The sequence below is a fragment of the Lissotriton helveticus genome, chromosome 8 (genome assembly GCF_964261635.1).
Source record: "Lissotriton helveticus chromosome 8, aLisHel1.1, whole genome shotgun sequence".
In the NCBI taxonomy this organism is placed as follows: domain Eukaryota; kingdom Metazoa; phylum Chordata; class Amphibia; order Caudata; family Salamandridae; genus Lissotriton; species Lissotriton helveticus.
The window spans coordinates 1,523,673,099-1,523,694,034 of record NC_136069.1 but is presented as its reverse complement, the minus strand read 5'-3'; the positions used below and the strand labels follow the sequence as shown (position 1 = coordinate 1,523,694,034).

The following is a 20,936-nucleotide window of genomic DNA, read 5'->3' as shown; positions in this document are numbered from 1 at the left end:
AGGAAATAAAAATAGTTTGCCCATCGGACCAGCAGCTTAATGCATGGTATTATTTCAATCCACTTCTGTCTTAACAAGCATCACGAGCAGCACTTTTCCTATTTAATGGTTTCTAGTTTTGTTGTGTATTGTGAAAGAAGATACTTGCATACATATATGAACCGCTGTAAAAGATGCCATACAAATAAGGAAATACGAGACTCGTTATCCATTCAATTCCCAATACGGATGTAAAAAAATTTCAGTCGTACAACACAATTCATGAAAAATAATTTACAATACATCTGAGTTATGGAAAAACGTTCCAAAGTGGATTTTCAAAACCAGTGTCACGTATACCTCGTATGTTAAAATCTCGCTATGGAGATACTTTGATGCTGGAAGTATGATAGCATTTCATTAACCAAACTAAAACCGCAAAGGAATTGAGAGCTAAAAACAAGTGCTTCAATATTTCAGAGTCTTCCATTGCTGAAATACCTATCTGAATTCAAAAGTCTAATTGAAGAGAGGATTTTGAAAAAAGAGCACTTTATTGATACGGTGTGGGACAGGCTTATCTGGTCTTCAAAAGTCCTGGTCAGCTCCATATTTACTCTCTCTATAATCAGAGTCTCAAGTGGAGATTTTTCTGGAGCCCAATATCCTCTACTTTCTCGAGATACAGAATTCATAGCTGTGTCCATGTTGGAGGCCTCACCGCCTGGCAGGTTTAGGCATTATGTACACTTTGGCCGGTTTGCTGAATGGTATTGTTCCTTCGATGCAGCTGTCGGGCTGTGGAAGGACCTCTGTACTCTCATTCCATGCTGATTTTAAGACTTTGTTCGATGCTTTGCTTCGACTAGAGCTGTACGCTAACAGCAGTCTCACTTCTATCTGGCAGGGCTCTGCAGAAAAGACAAAATTTAAATTAAATAAGTCTTATTAACCACTTCGATACTTAATGAACCATTAATAAACAAAAGGTCAGTCGAAAAGCAGGACAATTCAATCCCCTACTTGGGCAACATTCAAATCATTTCTTTTGCATGAATTACGTGAAATGCCCATAGAAGTAAGTGTTATAAGTCAAAATACTGGTTTGGCATTTTGCACTATTTTTGGTGCAAAATGCATTCTTGCGTCCAAAAAAGTGCTAAATTGCACTTGACGTCAACGACAGTCGTTTGCATTCTGCTTGTTTCCAAGCTCCTGCAATACAATTTTTACCCAAACAAAATTTCAATCACACCAAGTGGCATAATCTGTAACAAGCATAACGTGAAATACCGGAAATTTTATGAGATTATGTAGCGTAAACGCCGGGGCCTACTTACGATTAGTCTGGATATATGTTACTAATTCCCATAACAATTGTCTGATGGTTATTCATCTTCCCACAGAGTGCCTTGTCACCTGAGAGAACAATTCACAAGAGTTAGCCTTGTGCTGGTTGCCCTTAGTCCCAGGATCTTCCAAACTCATGAGATGCCACAACTTAGTATGAGAATTGCTAGAGGAGCACTTGCGCATCAACAGTAACTGGTTTAGGTGTACAAGATATCTTGTTGCACCTTAGCCCTGTCCTCTCTCCAACCACAGAAATCATATAGATCGAGACAGGGAGGGTGGTCCAAACAAAGATCTAAGACTATAAGCATAAAAGGGCACCCACAAGAACTGGTACCACTCCCTCCAGACTCGGGGCAAGGTTATTGCATCAATCTCCAGAAGTTCACAGGAGGCTGAACTTGTGATGACGTCCACTGAATCGTCCTTAGAAGTGCAGGAGCAGGTTACACGGTTGCATTAGATGACAATCAATAGATATCACCAGAAAGCTATCAAAGCTGCCTAAGCCATGACCTCATGAACAAGGATACCTTCTGGATGAGCAATTGCTACCTTAGTGTGCAAGTCATCAACTGGTAGACAAGATAGGCCATGGGTGTTGACTTATCGGGAAAGGTGCCAAGAAGTATGAAACAGTTAACAGTACAGAAGGTCTTTTCCATCCATGGACCTCATATTCATCAGGAATGTCCCAACACTGCTCCAATTCGAGAAGTTTTTAGAGAAGACTCCATCACAAGACATTAACCTTCCACAGCCTGGCTACGTCTCCTCTCACTTCTTGACTTTATGCTGGTCTTTGACTCTGTACAGTGCTCCTCTGCCATTTAGCTAGGTTCATGCCATAGAAATCTCATATTCATACACAAGCAAAAACGTTTCCAAAGATTTTCTGACAGGGTAAAATGTGAGACCCATTCAGGTGCGCAGTGACAGGGGGAAGGTCCCAGCATGTGAAGCCAGTTGCAGCAGAATCCCTGTATAAAGAATTGCTGGCCCTGTTTGCAAAGTGGTCTTCATACTCCCTGGTTCGTTTTATGTGCTTCACATAGATTTTGATGCTACCCCAGCAGAGTCCTGAGGCCTCCCAAAGACTGCTACAGACCCTTGAACCCGACTATAGGGAGACTGACAGTAACTGATATTATTGGGCACTAGCCTTTGTTCTACATCCCAAGAATGAGAATAAGTTAGTCCTTGATTGCTGGGGTCCTTCACTTTTCCGGACTGTGTGCTGTGTTACGCGTTCTGTTCTAGCACACAATCAGGGGCTGGAGCACAATTGGGTGGTTTGCTCCATGAGGGCACAGGCCAATCCAGCTTCCTGCATCCTTCAAGCAGCCCCATGGGCCTGGCACTAGGAGACCCTACTTGAGTGTCATCCTTGCGTGGTTTCTGGGCAAGAATTCAAAGCCACTCCAGGATTTGACAAGCAACGGCACATTTTCCTGCAGGTGCTGTGCACGCCTGCTCTGCACATTAACATCATGCATTCATGTCTGGATTGAGTCTCTCGGTGGATTAGTAGTCATAATGCTGGCTATTGGAATTCCAAATGGGCCGCAAAAGTAGCAGGGCAAAGAAAAACACAAATATATTTATTTACTGTGTAGCCAACTGTTTCTAGAGTGTAGTGTTGAAGATTCACATGCTTAGCATACTCAGGCCATCTAGTTTTTGGCTCAAACGGTTGCAACATGTTTTTCTTCAAAGAAGTCTCTCTACTTACAAGAAGTGTTGACGACTCCTCTCAGTGTACACTGCACAAGCGTGCAGACTTCATGTTAGATTGTTTTACGCACAGCAGGTCAGAGGCTGTATGTGGAGTGAATGTTAAAGTATGGTGAGCTATCACAATGTCGATTAAATATAGTGGTTATGAAATGGTTTGTCAAATGCATGCGAATCCGGTGAGGAGGGCAGGTGCAGGTGCATGTGAATCTACAGCACTACACGCTACAGATTCCTCAAGGGTAAGTAGCTTTTTCAGTTCGTAGCATGTGTGGCTGCAGATTAACAAGTTAGTTACCTTTGGTAAGAATCTTTCTAGTAGAAAGACTTTCCAGCCACAGATTCCTCACATTTTGAATATTGCTTAGGCGTCCGATTGGATCCAGAAAAGGTTCAGCAGTACCTTTGTGGGTCGATAGATGGCACCCTGAGGCTCAGCACCAACGCTGTTCTGTAATGGAAATTACATGCGCATCCTATATAGGTGCCACTTCCACATGTTCACATCAATTGCTTTCGAGTGTCTGCGCCCCAAGACGCAGACCCCCAAAGTAAATTGGTGTGACCAGTGTGGAGATTCCAGGATTTGGGATCTTATTAATGGATAAAGTCCAATCACAGAGTATGGAGGATGGTAGGTTGGTGAGGAATCTGCAGCTAGATAGAGTCTCTACCACACAGAACGATATAGAAGGCAAGTAATTTGTTCTGCAATCCTTGCCTTTTGTTTGCTTCAGAGAACCCCACAAAGCAATGATAGTCCACCCATTGTTCTTTGGTAGATCAATGTACAAGCTCAGCACTCTCTTGGGATCCAAGTGATGGAGTCTCTCTTCCGAGGCGGAGCAAAGAATGCCAGCAAGGTGATGTTCTGAGTGACGTGGAATGGCATCACAATTTTAGGCAAGAAAGATGCCTGCGTCCGCAATACCAGCTTGTCTGGGAAAAAGATGGTGTATGGCAGATTGATACAGAGTTTAAAGTTCACTCACACACAAGCCGATGTAATGGCGACGAGAACCACTATCTTGTGGGTGAGAAGCCACAAGGGGTAGCTGTGAAGCGTCTCAAAGGGAGTGCAGATGAGGGATGTAATGACCAAGTTAAGGTCTCACTATAGCATGACAAAAGGACAGGACGGTAACAAGTATTGTAACAATTTAAAAAAAAGCATAACAATGGGAGCCAAAAAACGAGGCTGGGCTTGCATCCAGAAAAAGGCCGAAAGAGACAAAAGGTACCCTTTAACTGGTGTGCCCCTCACCCAGCAAGTCTTTGCTGTGGGCACAAACATAACGTCAGCTAACTTTGCACGGAGTGAGTCTATCAGCTATGTACCGCACAAAGCCACAAATCTGTCTCAACAGGTATATTTAATTTCTGTAAAGGATGCCGAACAGCCATGATGACATCAACTCCCTCTTGAGGAAGGATGAATGTGGTCAGCTGTTGCTGCACAGTCTCTAACCATGAAGGTGGAGATTGTGAAGGTCCGGGTCCAGGACCCTGCCCTGCTGGTGTAACAACAGGCTCTCACGGTGGGGCAGCCTGATTGGAGGACAGATGCTCAAGCACAGGAGTTCTCAACAGCATACCCTCCGTGCCCAATCCAGAGCCACTGGGATGACTTGGGCCCAGTCAGTCCTGATCTTCTTGAGAACTCAGGGCAGGAATGGTATTGGCGGAAAGGCATTCAGAAGTTTCACATTCTATTGAGGCCAAACATGTCTCTGAGCGACAGACGCCTTGAAAACTCCAAAGCGTAGAAGTGCATTGCACGTTCTCAGCGGTGGTGAAGAGATCGAGCCAACTTTCTCTCTATTCGCAGAAAATTCTGTGTGCCACCTTTGGGTGCATTTGCTACTGGTGCTCCTCAAGGCGTTGACGGCTGAGCTCCCCCACCCTGGCATTCAACGATGCTGCCAAGCAGTTCACCACTAGGAAAATTCTCTGGTGGTCCACCCATTTACAGAGGTGCGGGGCATCCTGGCACATAGTCTTCAACCCCACCCTGTCCTGTTTGTTGCAGTGCCACAAGGTGGTGCTGTTGTCCATGAGCACCTGAACCAGCCTCCCCATGACAGACGAAAGGAATGCTTTCAAAGCCATGCGGATATTGAACCAGGACTCTGCTGAAGACCGGAGGTCTCTGATCTTCATCTCTCACAGATGGCAACCCTAACCAAGAAGCGATGCATGGGTCACCACTGTCCACTCTGGGTGGGGAACGGAGAAATGTTGCAGATGATTTCCAAAATATGAACATAGTCAAAGAAGTCCCCTTGATGTTGGACCCATTCAGACTTCAGATCCCACTAGAGCCCACAGATGCAACTTGGCATGCTCAACCAGCAGGATGGAGGGGACCATCACCCCAGCAACTTCAGAGTCAAATTCAGTGAAATCCAGCACCCAGGCTTAAAGATTGGGATTATAGCCTGAATATCCTGGACTGTCTTTCACAGGGGAAAGGCACAACATTGAACTGGTCCAGAATCACTCAGATGAAGGAGAGCATCTGAGAAGGAGCCAGGTGTAACTTCGCCATGTGGATAGTGAAACCCAAAGATGTTAGGAGGTGGGCATAGTCTGGGGCAAGATTGCTCCCGAGGTAGGTGAAGATCGGCACCCCTGACCTCTTGAAGTGTGCTGCTACTACCGCAATCACTTTCGTGCTCACCCGAGGGGCGCTCAAAACCAAGGGGAGCACAGCAAACTGGAAATGCTCCTGTCCTACCACAAACTGCAGGTAACACCAATGGGCCTGCAGGATGGGTATATGAAAACAGGCGTACTGCAGGTCCCAAGCCACCATCCAGTCTCCAGAGTCGAGGGCAGAAAACACCTGGGCGAGGGTGAGCATTTTGAATTTCTCCTTCTGGAGGAAGGCATTGAGAGGGCAAAATAGGACAAAAACCTCCATCATTCTAGAGCACCAGAAAGTAGCAGGAAAACAACCACGTCCTACTTCTGGCGCTGACGCCCTCCCGATAGCCTCTTTGGCCAAAAGGGCTTGAACTTCGCGCCTCAAAATTGAGAGGTTCCTCAGTTAGTCACTGGAGGGACAGTTGAAGGTGTGGCGGTGAGAGAATAACCGATAGCGCATATCCTCATCGCATGATCTGCCGGAGCCACCTGTCCGTTGTTTTGGTCTGCAAAATAGGCAAATCCTTCCTCACACTGGATGGCTGTGCTCCAGTAAAAGCAAGGTAAAAGGGTTTGACAGAAGGGGCTGCAGCAAATGGGGTAGTGGACTGGGCGAACCATTGACCTTGACTGCAGGGGAGGTAGGCACCATGGCCTCTTGAAAGCGGAGTCTGCCTAGCCCCCAAGTAGTCGAGTCTCATCAAACAGCATGTCCATAAGGGATGACTGGACATTGCCTAAAAAACCAGTGGACTATAGCCTAGCATGATGGCAAATGGTGACACTGGTGCCAATGGCCTGCCTGATGGAATTGGTGGTGGCCAAGCCACAACAACAAATTGTGAACTTGGATGCATTGCAACCAGCCTGGCGTGCGGAACGGTTGGCGATCGTCGGAGACACCTGGGTGGACCTGAGCCACTGACTACCAAAGGGTGTGAGAACAGTGTCTAGCACACAGATGGCATTCACTGAACTGAGTGTCAAGCTGGTAGGGAAGAAAACCCTCTTCCTGAACATCTGAATGTGTAGTTAGACCTGGGATCTTGTGGCGTGGTTTACCCAGTCTTTTTGCTTCTGACCCCCTGTTTTTGACTGTGTGCTGATTTATTTTTTTTGCTGGCTTTAGGACTCTGGGCACTTTACCACTGCTGACCAGTGCTAAAGTACAAGTGCTCTGTGTCTAAAACCTGATGGGAATTGGTTTCTCCATGATTGGCATATTTGATTTACTAGTAAGTCCCTAGTACTGTGCATCATGGGTGCCCACCGCTTGTAACTTGAATGCTACTTGTGGACCTACAGGACTGGTTGTGCCATCCACATGAGTAGCCTCACACACCTATCACAGGCCTGCCACTGCAGAGCCTGTGAGGGCAGTTTTAAACTGCCATGTCAACCTGACAAGTGCACCCACTTGCCAGGCCCAAACCTTCCCTTTTATTACATATAAGGCACCCTAAAGTATGCCCTTGGTAGCCGTATGGGCAGGGTGCAGTATATTTAAGAGGTAGGGTATGTACTTATGAGTTTTACATGTCCTGGTAGAAACAAACTGCTAAATTAGATTTTCATTACAGCAAGGTCTATCCCTCCCATAGGTAGCATTGGAGCTGTCTGGTAACCTCATACCAGTGTATCTTCCAATTGGGAGTAGATAAAATAAATTGGAGTTTGGGGTCTCGGAACTCACAACAAGAACACGTCTTTTAGTGAAGATGGTTTTCAGATTGTAGGTCTGAAATTGCCACGATTGGAAAGTCAGCATTTTCTTACTTAACCATTCTGTACTTTTGCCTGTCCCTAGAATACACGTCTGGGTTGGACGACAGTTGGGCTTTGCAAATTTGCTCTAGACAGTCCTACAAAAAGAGATCTGAGGTGTGGCCTGCATATCCTGATGGCCTATCACCAGGCTGATGAGCGTTCCTAAGCTTGAGTGGTGGGAGAGCTGGCACTTGCATCTGAATAGGAATGTGCCTGTCCCCACACAAAAAAGTCTCCATCCCCTGTAGTGTGTCTGGAGCCAGGGCCAGGAAGGGCATGGTCTTGTGCACTACAAAGACATTTCTTTGAATTCTCCCTACTTCAAAGGTTAGAATAGGTATAAGTACTGGAACTCTGACACTATATACTCGGAACACCTTTGGACTGAGGACATTCTGCAAGGAAAAAGAGCTGTTGGGATGCCAGGAGGGACTGCCACTTTGTGGTTTGCTTTGCTGTGTTAGCCTGCTGCTTCTGTCCTGAGAGTGGGAGGACTTTGTTTTGCTCTCTGCATCCTGCTTTCTAGCGTTTCTCCAAGGGCTTGAGTTGAGCTTGCCTCCTGTTGGACGTCTCAGGGCCAACAAAGACTTAACCTTTGGTACCTGGGCTCATCTGCTGAAAGCCCTACTTGCCAAGTGGTGCCGGTTCCAGTTCCTGGGCCCTTGGAAGTGAGTTTCTGTGCTACAAGAAAAAACAGACGGCGAGCAATTTCGAAACCAGTGCCTGTTTACAATTCTGATGCTGTGCCGCTGCCTGCACCGGAGCTGTTGTCGCCGCTTGATGCAACAACCACGACTTACACCACAGGCTCCAATGCCGCTACAGTGCCTCCGAAGGCCTGCCACTGCAGGAGTCCTGAACACCGCCCCACCGATGTCCGTGGTGCACAGATCCCGACGCCGCAGGTGTGGCCCTGAGGTTCGACCTTGATGCTGCATACCGAGGCCTTGTGGCTTGACCACGACTTCATCATCAATACCGCACAGCAGTAAGGAACCGAGGTATCACACCTGCAACCGACGCATCACTTCCACTGTGCCGCGCATCGTCCCCGGGCGTTAGCGGCTCAATGACCCTACACCACTTACACAAACCAACGCTTTACCTACTACAGTGACGCCTCACCTCCTTTACGCAACACACTGTCCTGAGCGCCAACGACCCTGCACAGCAATGAGGAATCGACGCATCACCTGCTTTCGCTATGCCTCACCTCCCCTGTGCCTCACGTCATCGTTGATTTTTTACATATCCACGGTACAGTGCCGAGTCTGCCTGACCCTGTATCCGGCCTGCGTGCCCTCGTGGTCCGACTGAACTTGTGGATTTGTCCTGGTCAAGCGCAACCCAATAGCCCCAGTCAGAGCTATAATTTCCTAAGAACTAGAACTTTACTTAATATTGAGAACTCCATTACATGATGTGTGCATGTTTGATATTAGGCATTTTGGTCTTGTGTTACTCAGATAAATACGGGATATTTTTCTAAGCTATACAAATACTTTACACATTGCCTCTGCGGATAAGCCTGACTGCTCTTGCCAAGCTAATAAATGGGGTGAGCACGGGTTATACTTTGTGTGTAACTTATTTACCTTAACTAGAGCAAGGGTCCCTACATGGACAGGGTGCAAACCACTGCCAACTAGAGACCCCGGTTCTAACATGTTGGAATTAGTCTTGCTTGCAGATGCCTACACCACCAAGTTTTCAGGTGAGAGGTACAGAGATAAAAACGCAGGGTTGCCTGAGGCAGGGCAGTGGCACTGAAACAGGGGCTAGAGTAAGGCTTGGCCTATGCCCCCAACAAAAAATCCAATGGGCCTCATTAAATGGTAAGAGACACTCTGCAGATGTATGCCTTGGCTGAAGAACCTCCAGAAGTACATTGGTTTTGACTTCCATGGTGGGGAGCTAAAGGTCAAGGACTTCAGCTGCCCTGTGCACAACCATTGCAAAAGATGAGATGATGGAAGGAATGCTGAACACGAGGCTCCATGGCAAAGGATACTGCAGGATTGTGGACGGACTCGCCCAACATCGTTAAAGGCCATGCCGCTCTTTTACAGCCATCTTTATCTGGAGGAGTACAGAGTGTTCCAGAGTTTATGACCCTCCATTGCACTGCCTGCATGACTGAGTTTGCCTTTGGATGACCTACAATACAGAGTGTTGTATTGTTTTGTGACTTATCTTTCTTATCCATTCCTAGTACAACATTCTGTGCCTGCTGTTGCTGGAGTTTGCATCCATTTTATGTCATCTTGACACAGATCATCTACAACAGGAAGTGCTTTGACTTGTCTCCTACATGGTTTCCTGAAGTTGTATAAAAAGGAGTCCTTTAGATGTGTCGAACTGTATTGACTGTGAAGAAATATCTGAGAACCGTTCGATCTGATGGGCAGGCATTTTAAGGTGCTGCCATGGCAGGCTCAGACAGAGCAAAAGGTACCGGATTCTGTTATTGTTTCCTGGATTTTCATAAGCTGGGTCTGCTAAGCAGATGATGTTGGTCTGTTTCATAAGGAAAACAAGTATAATAGACTCATAATAAGCCTGTGGTCGTTGACTAGATCTACCAGCACTTGCATTATAGTCTGTTCACAGGATTCATCATACTGCTCTTCATCTGGATCATACATCAACTGTACTTAATCATAGTTAGTGCATTGCTCCTGGAATCCGAGGTAGTTTGGATGATATGAATAATATTGTTCCTGCTGTGGTGAAAATCCTTGCTTTTCCCCTGTGTCCTGACTTTTTATTTCTACTTGCGCAGGAATAAGCTGTTCCATAGGGATCATCTGGCTCGGACTACTCCTCTTCTTCGACCTTTGTTGTCAGCAATTTTGTTGGTGGCATTGGTGGTATTTTATAAGGTGATGTACGTTCTAATAAAATGTCCACAATGTTTATTTATTTATTTGAAAGTTTTATATATCGCGAACCAGACCCTTGCAGGTATTAGAGCGCTTTACAAGGTAAGAGTCTTAGTTACATAGGTACAAGGTAAATAACAAAGTTTAATGCTGGTCATAGTATAAACATCCTATAATAGATACATGGGTATATGGTACATAACAAAAAGTTCCATATATATCAAGCATAATATAGATACAATATCCAGGAAACCTGGCTGGACAGTAGACATTATAAAGATCCATGTAGAAGATACGTTGGGTAGCATGGTAACAGTAGTCCATGCTCAAGTAAATTTAGCCATGAGAAGCGATTTCACTTCTTTTTTTGAAGATGCCATAGAGGGATTAAGTCTAGGTTCTGGGGGTAGAGCATTCCATATTCTGGGCGCCATCAATGTGGTTTACTCTTCCTTGTGTCTCTCCTTGACGAGAACCTTATCAGTGGTGGTTTCATCTATAGATCAGGGGTCTTCGTCAGCAGCATTTCTGTTGTTGGACTGGTCAAACACTGAATTAATGGGCATTTCGTTGACAAATTAAGACCTGGGTGCATCACCGGTGGGCCTGCCTCCAGAGAGGTTGGTGATTGAGCATATGCTAATTTAGCTGGTTGAGGATGGTAGTATCCATGCTTCTTATTTTAGGCAACTTTAGTCGATTGGTTGTTGATGTAGGTCTCTGGTGTTGTCAATGGTGGTTTAATCGACACTGTCTCTGATTTTGTTTTCTTCAATTTAGGAGACAGCAGTGGAAGCATTTTTGGTGACTATTTCCTTTTCTTCTGCCCATGCTCTGGTGATGGGTAAGAAGGCTTCTCATATATTTGTTGGAAGATTTAAGATAAAAGTAGGACCCATCTAACCGATGGGACAGCAAAGCTCTAGGTCTCACTTCCACACATCTTATGGTAGAAATCTGAGGTGAGATGGCGTCTGGCAGGTTTGAGGATGAGACATGTACCTCATTGTCTGAAGTTTGAATCTTTTTGAATGAGGCAAGGGTGATACTAAAGTGGCACTTTAATGGGGCCCGTCAGGCAGATAGTGGCTGATATTGGTAGGGTGGAGTTACAGTGCAACTCCCCTCTCGATGACAGAGAATGATTGCAAGCATGTACGTCTATGAACAATCCAATGCTTGAGAAACTTTTTCTAAGTACAATTTAAACATTCATCTTCAAATTCCTTTACTGTATTTTCATAAGCTTTTCCTGCAGATACTTATTCAGTACAACATAACATTGTATGTTTCTTGAAGTTATGTAAAGCGCTCTAGATGAAAGCATAATGGATCAATTCAATTTAAAGTAGACTTCTTGTTGTGACTAAATGCTAAATATATGGGAACATTTTCTTAGGCTGCAAACACTATTAACATTATTAGAAATCTACACATAAATTTGTTTTTTTTAATATGAAAGTACGGAACAGTAGGAGGGCCAAATACTAACTCAGTAGCCACATAATCTTGGCAACTCTCAAAGGGGTTATGTATATGTTCCAGTGACTAAGGGCCATATGTATCAAGCACTAATGCATTCGCAAACGCCCGCCGAAATTCGTAGAATTTCGGCGTTTGCGAATGCATTAGTGCTAAATGGTATGTATGAAATAAATCTGCGTGCAAAATAAGGAATCGCAACATTTGCGATTCCTTATTTTGCGATTGCATTTAAGGAATCGCAAATTTTGCGATACCTTAAATGCAATGTAAGAAGCATTAAAAAAATGCAAATTGCCTTAAGGAATCGCAAATTACCACCAACTTGAAAAATGCACTTTTTTGCATTTTTCAAAGTGCAATGTGAAGCACATACATGCCCTTATATGTATGTGCGCCACATGTGCACCCATGCTAATTTCAGGGGTGCAACAGGGACACCCCTGCACCCTTGAAAATATTCTCAATTTGCGATTCTCAAATTGCGAATCGCAAATTGAGAATGACTTCCCATTCATTCCTATGGGCCTCCTGGCCCATAGAAATGAATGGGAAAGTATTCCTTAAGGAATACTAAGAAATCGCTAAAAAATTGCGATTTTGTATATACATCCCTATTTGCGATTCTCAAATAGCGATTTCTAAAAAATCGCTATTTGAGAATCGCAAATCAGGTTGTTGATGCATATGGCCCTTTGTCGCAACATTAGCACTTGTAGAACAGAGTTCTAATCCTTGTTCAACATGTGTGAGCTTAGTTTAAAAGTAATTGTCCATGTTCACTTCCCTGCCAATAGGGAGTGTTTAATCTCCAGCTACAACAGTGTTAAGGCTTTATAAAAGCTCAAAACGTATACCATAATCAATGTAGTGTCCCTTTGAGGGTCATCGCTTTTGGAGTGAAAGAACATACTACATGTTAACAATCAAAGTACAAACCACACAAACAAGATGTATATGTTTGCACTGGGGAGACAGTAAAAAAAAGCCTCTAGTCGCTGGGGAATGGAAAACTCCTGCCAGTCCCAGGTAAAGGATGTGCCCATCACATGAATGTTATGCAACTGCATATGCAAGGATTTTGCTAAGTTCACAGATCAAGTTGGCCTGTGGGAGTAACACCAGGTTGCAGTGTCAACTAAAAGAGTTTGGGGGCGCTCTGCGAGGCATATGTTGAGCGTCCCTTCCTGGAACAACTTCTTGACAAAGACTACAAAAATACTTGAGATTAATCTGGGATGAGAGAGACAGTCGACTGAAGAGGAAGATAGACAAAGGGAGAGTGGTTTTGATTGTGAAATAGAACAGACAGAGGCCCAGTAGCAAGAATGTTCACTACACAGGGGCCCCATGGAAGTTGGGGGTCCAGGGCAAATGCCCACTTTGCCTATGCCTTAAAACACCTCTGCCAAGTAAAGCAAAGCTGTAGCTTGGAAGAAACTCTTTAGAAGTCGATTGTAAATCTAAGGGTAGCAGAAGAACGTCTGTAGCCCCAGGATGCCTGGCACCATATCTAGAAATCTTAAGAACATGCTTGAAGCAGTGTTCAGATTAGAGGGCTACAGTTTTCACTGGTAATGTTGACCACCCATGGTCAGAGGAGGAAGCAACCTGTGAGTCTGGGGAAAAGATGTGAAAATAGCTATCACAAACCCAAATAACACAAGTGGTTATATGGCTTCAGAGCTCATAGCTTTTGTGCCTGTATCAGCATCTTGAGCATCTGGATGGAGACGGGAAGAACTCCACCGCTTCAGAAAGAAAGTGGATGGAGTACTAACCATGCCTATTTCAGAGGTGAGGCGCCGGTGCTATGGCTCACACAAGGAATAATCTTTCCACGTCTGCCAGATGTTGATGAGCTTTAAACTATTGCACATGTGGGTCTGACATCTCGGGAAGCTGTACATTACAGCCTTTTCATTCTTGACAGCAACCATAAACCCTCCATATAAAGTGATGCAAAGTGATCCCTCGGCTGGAGTCGTATGACGCCCTAGAGATAGAATGTCACACCAAGCCGGCGCAAAATAAATGAAAGTGATATATTTGCCTTCATCGATATCGTGGCCATGTTTTTTGCCTTCCCTCTAAAATACCACTCAGACTACGAGAGAAAAAAAAGAGATGCTTGTGTGCAACAAACAAAATTAGTAATAAAAAAAGTACATATTTAAAAAATGCAAAAAGAAAATGCAAAATTAATAATGCAGCATACAAATAACATGTACCTGTCCAAGCTGTATGTGAGAGATAAACCTGGGTAATTAATCTGTGTCTTTCAGGACCAGGATTTCGAAAGTCTGAAGGCTTTGGGTGAATCACCTGCACCTGTCCATCAGGATACACAACCTACGAGAAAAAGAAGAGTACTAAATACTGATTCAAACTTTATTAAAAAAGAAGTGCATTAATATATTTATCCATCAAACTTGGTTGCCCAAGAGCCTCAAAAGTTAGGCTAACAACTGTAAAAATAAGAGCAACAATTTTGTATTTCTTAACAGTAGCTACTACAAATAAGTTACTTACCTTCAGAACAATCTTTCTGGTGGATACTCTATCTTGCCTCTGATTCCTCACCTTATGAACACCCCCAAGTGTCAGACTAGATCCAGAGATTTTTTCTTTCAGGAATTCCCTTGTGCTCAGCTATATGTGGTCGTGTGACTCTGCATTGACTCTGTCCTGCTCCGGAAGGGATATTGGGGCTACCATATAACCGCCACCTCCACTCATCAACAAGTTTCTTTCTGATACTTGCCTGCACTGTGACGTGGAGCCGTCAGGAATTAGATTGTGCCAGTCTACAGATCTCATAAGTTGCAATCCTTTTAGCATGGACCATGGTAGTCCATTTCACAGAACAGGGAGGAAGGAGGGTCAGTGAGGAATCGTCAGTTGGATAGAGTAACCGAAACAGAAAGAGTGTTATCCATGGTAAGTAACGTGTTCTTCTGATGGATATTTCTGACTGCAGATTCCGAATATTGTGAATAGATACCAAAGCCGTACCTCCCCAGGTGGTGGGTCTGTGGAATGGCTCAGACCAGAAAGTCCTGCAGGACTGAGCGTGCAATGTGCCTATCCGCCAGGCCTGGGTATCCAGACACTACTGCAGAGCGAACTGACGCCCAAATCGCAACCTGGCAGATGTCCAAAAGAGGCACCACGCACACCAGCGTGAAGGCAGTGGCTTTGACTCGGGTGGAATGAGCCCACAGGCCTTCTGAAGGCTGTTTCTTGGCTAGACCATAGTAGATCTTTTTACAAAGAACAATCCATTTGGAGATGGTCTGTTTCTGTACTGCTCTTCCTTTCTTCGCCCAAGAGACACCCACAAAGGTCTGATCATCCATCCGGTGATCCTTCGCGCGATCACTGTAGAAACTCTGAGCTCTTTTAGGGTCTGGGAGATGGAGCCTCTTTTCCTCTTTGGACAAATGAGGAGTGAAGAACGTCAGCAGTAAATGAACTGACAAATGTGGAAATGTGCACCAATATGCAGCTGTGGCCCTTGCAGGTAAGTGTAGTGGGAGCAGTGAGGGGGGGGGGTTTATTTCGAAGGACGGTGACAAGGTAAAATTACATAAATAATTAATTTGCCCTTGTCATTGTCCGTCGAAATCCTCCCCACCCAGCCCCACTGCCCCATGGCTCTTACCTGCACGGGCAGTGGCTGCCAATACGCCTGTGAATGAAGTAGTGTTCAGTGACAAGCTGACATAATCGCAATGAGGAACACTATCTTCAATGTGAGCAATCTCATGGAGCTGCTGTGCATGTGCATCGGCCTGAATGTACTGCACATTAGAAATATAAGGACCAGATTGAGGTTCTACTGGGGCATCACAAAAGGTTTTGGTGAGAACATATAGGCCAGCCCTTTCAAAAATCACAACAAGTGACATAAACAACGTTGGTTGATCAGGCACCAATAGAGAAGCTGATGCGGCGGACACATAACCTTTAACTGTTGCCACAGCAAGGTCTTGTTGGGCTAAATATAAAGAATAATTTCTCCCAGTGACCCGCGTAGATGATTCTGGTGGAGGGATGTCTGGTTGCCAGAATGACATTTACAACCTAGGAAGGAATGTCAAAAGCTGCCAATCATCACAGCTCAATCATTAAGCATTGAGGTGTAAGCAGTATATGTATGCTGCTGCAGCTGCGACAGGGGATCCTCCCGAAGAGGCAGATGGACCGGAGGATAGATGTTCATCGCTAGACATTCTGGGTACCACTGTCCTGGCCCACTCTGGAGGCACTAGGATGAAATGGGCCCTGTTGTTCCGGATCTTAAGAACTGTGGGCAGGATATGTAGTGGTGGGAAGGCGTACCAGAGTCCCAAGCTCCAGTTCAACTGAAAGCCATCTCTGTGGGAGAAATTACATGGGAACTCCAACGCGCAAAATGTTGGACAATGCACGTTCTCGGCGGTAGCAAAAAGATAGAGACAGTGTTCTCCCCAATGGTTAAAGGCGCCATGTGAAACCTCGAAGTGTAGCCACCATTCGTGATTCTCTAGGCACAGCCAGCTGGCGTTGAAAGATCCTTCCAGGTTGTGTACCACTAGAGATATGCCTTGGTGATTCAGCCAGTTCCAGAGGCATAAAGCCTCTTGGCACAGGGCCCATGACCCCACCCTGCCCTGCTTGTTTGCAGTACCACATGGCAGTGATGGTGTTGTAAGACCATGCAGAAGTTCCCCTTGATGGAAGGCAGGAAAGCCTTTAGTGCCAAGCAAATCACCAGCAACTCCAATCGGATGATGTGGAAGCGGTATCCGCTGGAGACCAAAAGCCTCTGATCTCAATCTCTCACAGATGACCTCCCCAACCCAGTAATGATGCATTTGTCACAACCATTATCTCCGGATGGGGTAGGAAGAGGGATCTGCTGCTGGTCCAATTGCATTTCAACAGTCTCCTCCAACATCAGGATGGATTGCGACATGTTCCCTTGGTGCTGAGCCCACTGAGAATTTATATTCCACTGCAGAGCTAGCACGGGCCACCTGCTGTGGTCCACAATCAGAATGCAAGAGGCCAAGAAGCCACAGAGGCGCTCTCTCCAAGATCCAGGTCGAGGATTGAAACATTGGGATCTAAACGCACTGAAACGGAGGGAGGGCTTGGAAAAGCACTGTATCCAGGATGGTTCAAATAAAGGGGACCTTCTCTGAAGCAGTTTGATATGACTTTGGCACGTTCATGGAAAATCCCAGCAATGTTAACACGTCAGTTGTCTGGAGGTGGACCACGGCTTTCTGAGGTGACTTTGCCTTCAGCAACCAGTCTTTAAAGAATGGGAAGACTGGTATGCTCCACCTCTGAAGTGTCTGTTAACTTGCAAATTCGCATGCCACACTTACCATTTTTTAACTGCATCACCAGCCTAATACTCGGGTGTAATTTTAGATTCTACTCCTATCGAAGAACTGTCTGTCCATCACCTCAATTCACTGATAGGAAGTGTCAGGCACCCACGTATCACACACAGCTGAGAATCGTGCACTACCACCGTACCAAACCTTAGTTAATATATATTCTGTGATCACCACAGCACTGATCAAGTTGTTCGGTTATTTCACTGTAGTATTTTGTACAGCTCGCCTTGTAATACGCCCATACCACTCCTGGTTATTGTTTCATGATCCCCTGATTAACACATGCATGTCATATTTTCGTTAATTCCCAAAAGCGCCCCCACCCCTCCATCCAACCTGATTTTTTTCTTTTTTCCTTTTCCCTCTTCATCCCCCCTTTTTTTATCCCCCACCCCATTTTATTCCTTGCCTCATTTAGGCTATCTCTCAGGCATATAGATCTCCTTGTCCTGATGATGATCCCCACATTATAAGCTGGGATCGAAACGTCATCTACACCCACGCCATGACTCCAATTCTATGATGATTAATATGGAGCACAAGTTGTTTTTCGCACTGTAACTGTTGCAAACATGTATCGTCAAATGTCACTTTTTAAAGCAAATGCATGAGGTCTGGAAATCTGGTGATTTCCATACCCCTCCACTTTCACCCACTGGACTGTTATTGAATTGGTTTTTGCTTTAATTGCTTTTTGAATGTTTAAATGAATAAATGTTTTCCATTTAGATATATACAAACACAGCTCTAATTTGTAGTCCTGTGCTTATAACCGTATGTTCCTTTGGTAGGGACCACTGTCTCTTGTAGTATACTGCTTACCCTTGATCCCTCTTGACTCTCAGGGTTCCCCTGTTCTTTATTACTCCACCTCTGAAGGAGGGCAGCAACCATCACTTTTGTGAAAAACCGAAGCACACTGGTGAGGCCAAACGGGGGCTGAGAACTGAAAGTGCTTGTTGCCTACTTAAAACAGGTAACGCCTCTGTGACTGAAAGACTAGGATGTGGAAATAGGCGCTTAGCAGATCCAATGCCATTATCCAATTTCTTGTGTCTTGAGCAAACAGAACTAGGGCCAGGTTGAGCATCCTGAACTTGTCCTTCCTATGGAAGAAGTTCAGAGGATGAGGTCTCGGTCCTCATTCCGCACCAGAAAATAATGGGAGTAACAACCAGTCCCGACTTCTGATACCAGCACCCTCTCTACGGCTCCCTTGTCCAAGAATATTTGAACTTCTCTCTTACAGAATCGACAAGTGGTCCTCCGGGAGGCGTTGTGGTGACGGAGGCATGTTTTGAAGGGCGGAAAGGAAGGATGGATCTATTCTGGACTATATTGCACACCCATTGGTCTGATGTGATGCACTGCCACCCGAGGAGGTAAAAGGTGATCCAACCTCCTATCAGGTACCTTGCGCCACCGGGGACAAGTTAAAGTAGGTTTGCGGCAGCTGTGGATGGAGGGGCTGGGATTTTTGGTAGTTTGTTGCACTTGGGGGCCCAGATGCTGGCCGTCAAATCCCTGACCTCTGCCTTAAAAGGCCTTGGAGGTCTGCTATTGCTAAGGTAAGGTTTGGCATGGCCTCTGCTGGGACCCTCTTCTGAAGCCCTTGGAATAGTTGTATGTTGCTCAAGATTCATGCGGAGCGAATCCAACCATGGAGACAGAGAACCACACTGGTTCCGACTGTCCTATCCAAGCAGTTGGTAGTATCCAGGCCCGGGGGTATGACATTTAGCTGCATCCTCACAATCATGTATGATTTGTTGAAGGTTAGCTCTAAGGTGATCTGGGAATACTGGCAATATTTCCGCCACCATGTCCCACAATGTGTGCAAATGGCATCCCAGGAGGCAGCTGGAGCTCACAGAGCATAAGGCAAGGCTGGTAGAAGACATACATTTGGAAAACGTCTTCAAGCATTTCGACTCCCTATCTGGTGGGGTGATTTCTAAAAGCGTTAGGGTTGAGCCAAGTGGTAGGGGTATGGACCACCACACTCTGGCGTGGGGTGTTGCAGGAGAAAGGCTGGGTCTTCAGGGACAGGCCTGTGTCTCATAGCCATCTGCCTATTAACTGGTAGGCAAAATCCCGGCTCTGCCCAGGTGCCCAGCAGTGTGTCAACGAAGGCCTCATTAAAAGGCAGAAGGGTTCCTGTGAGGTCTGCAGGACCTCTGTTTAGACATTTGTCATGACCTAAGTAGAAAGTAGATGTTGGTCTTGGACCTCTGCTGCTCTCCGAATGACCATGGCAAGGGAGGCATCCTCTTCCGGTGATGGGCTAGGAGTAAGTGAATACAGGCCAGTGTCAGGGAAGGTTTCCAGGCCACTGGGTTCTCGAAGGTCCAGAAATAAATTATCATAATTTGTAAATTACAGTCATCATCTGGGACAGGCAATCTGCCATGTATAGGAAGTATCTCAGATTCTGAAGAAACTAAAGGGTAAGGAGGTTGCAACTTTGGTGGAGGTTGTGGCGGATTTGCTTCCATGTCCATTGACGCTCAGGGCTCTGGAGTCGGTTGTGGCAAATTCAGACCATTAGAAAAGCGCCCTGTGGTTATGCGGTGCCCTACTGGCCTTAGGTCTGTCTACTGACGGCAGAACCATCCCAGACACTCACCGTGGCCCTCAACCCTTTTTTAGGATCAGCCTAAGCCAAGCCCAATGCCCCTTAGAGTTCTTAGCTAATGTATACACCGATGCCCACATTGCAGCCTAGCAGGTGTCGAAGACAGGCACTCTGCATTCCACTGTAGTGGTAGCAGCCTTAGCCATGGTGGAATGGACTCTCAGACCTTCCAGAGGTTGCTTATTGGCCAGTGGATAGCAGATCTTAATACGGAAGACTATCCACCTCTACAAGGTCCTCTTCTGGACTGCCTACACTTTCTTTGCTCCAGCGAACCACACAAAAAGTTGATCATCCACTTAATGGTCCTTGATACGGTCAATGTAAACGTTTTCGAGCAAAGAACGGCTTTCAAGCAAAGAATGCGGGCAGAGTAATCGTCTCCCCAACATAGAAGGGAGTCTAGACTTTTGGTAAGAAGGGCACCAGAGTCCTCAGCACCAATCTGTCTGGGAAAATGTTGATGTAGGGAGACTGCACTGAAAGTGCCTGAAGTTCACTTGTGTCCAGCTGATGCTATGGCAATGAGGTCAGGAGACACAGCGAGCAGCTATGCAGCAACCTGACGGGCACATGTGAAACGTCAAGGTCAAGTTAAGGTTCCACTGACAAATAACAAATGGGGTGGAAGCACTGAGTTAGGATGGGCTCAGTAACAGGTTCAAGGTGGCGGGCAGGGGAAGGACCCACTAGTAGTAACACAACTGGCAGCCCCTCCTGTTCGTTAGGGCCCATAATCATGCCAGCACAGGCCTTTAATGTGCTCAAGTGTCAACAGGGACCTGTGATTTGTTGGGGAATCGTCTCAGTAACCAGTGAAATTGTTGGAGTGTAGCTTTCATCTTAGCGCCCTTGCACCTACTCCTTGGAGTTGGAGTGGCAGGATGGGGTTGAGTCCTGCTTTTCTTTGTTTATGCTTTTGTTTAGAGTTGGATTTACAAGAAGACTTTGAGCAGGAAGTGGAGTGGTAAAGGCCCCGATAATAGGACTGATATTGTGACTTGGAGTGGGACTACCTCTTGCGCTTAGTAACGTAAAAGCATTGCCTCCTTGTCTTAAAATGCC

At 45.7% G+C, this 20,936-nt stretch overlaps 1 protein-coding gene across 1 annotated transcript in view; it reads right to left on the bottom strand.

Annotated features, from left to right (window-relative positions):
• Window positions 1-258: 258 nt before the first annotated feature.
• Window positions 259-20,936, bottom strand: part of INTS4 (integrator complex subunit 4) — a 297,022-nt gene continuing 276,344 nt past the window's right edge. Inside the window, exons 22-23 of the mRNA XM_078658501.1 lie at window positions 14,075-14,195; window positions 259-890 (exon numbers count right to left, since the gene is read on the bottom strand). Of these exons, the coding sequence (XP_078514627.1) occupies window positions 697-890; window positions 14,075-14,195 (315 nt within the window). The 3' untranslated portion in view covers window positions 259-696. The remainder of the gene's footprint in view (window positions 891-14,074; window positions 14,196-20,936) is intronic.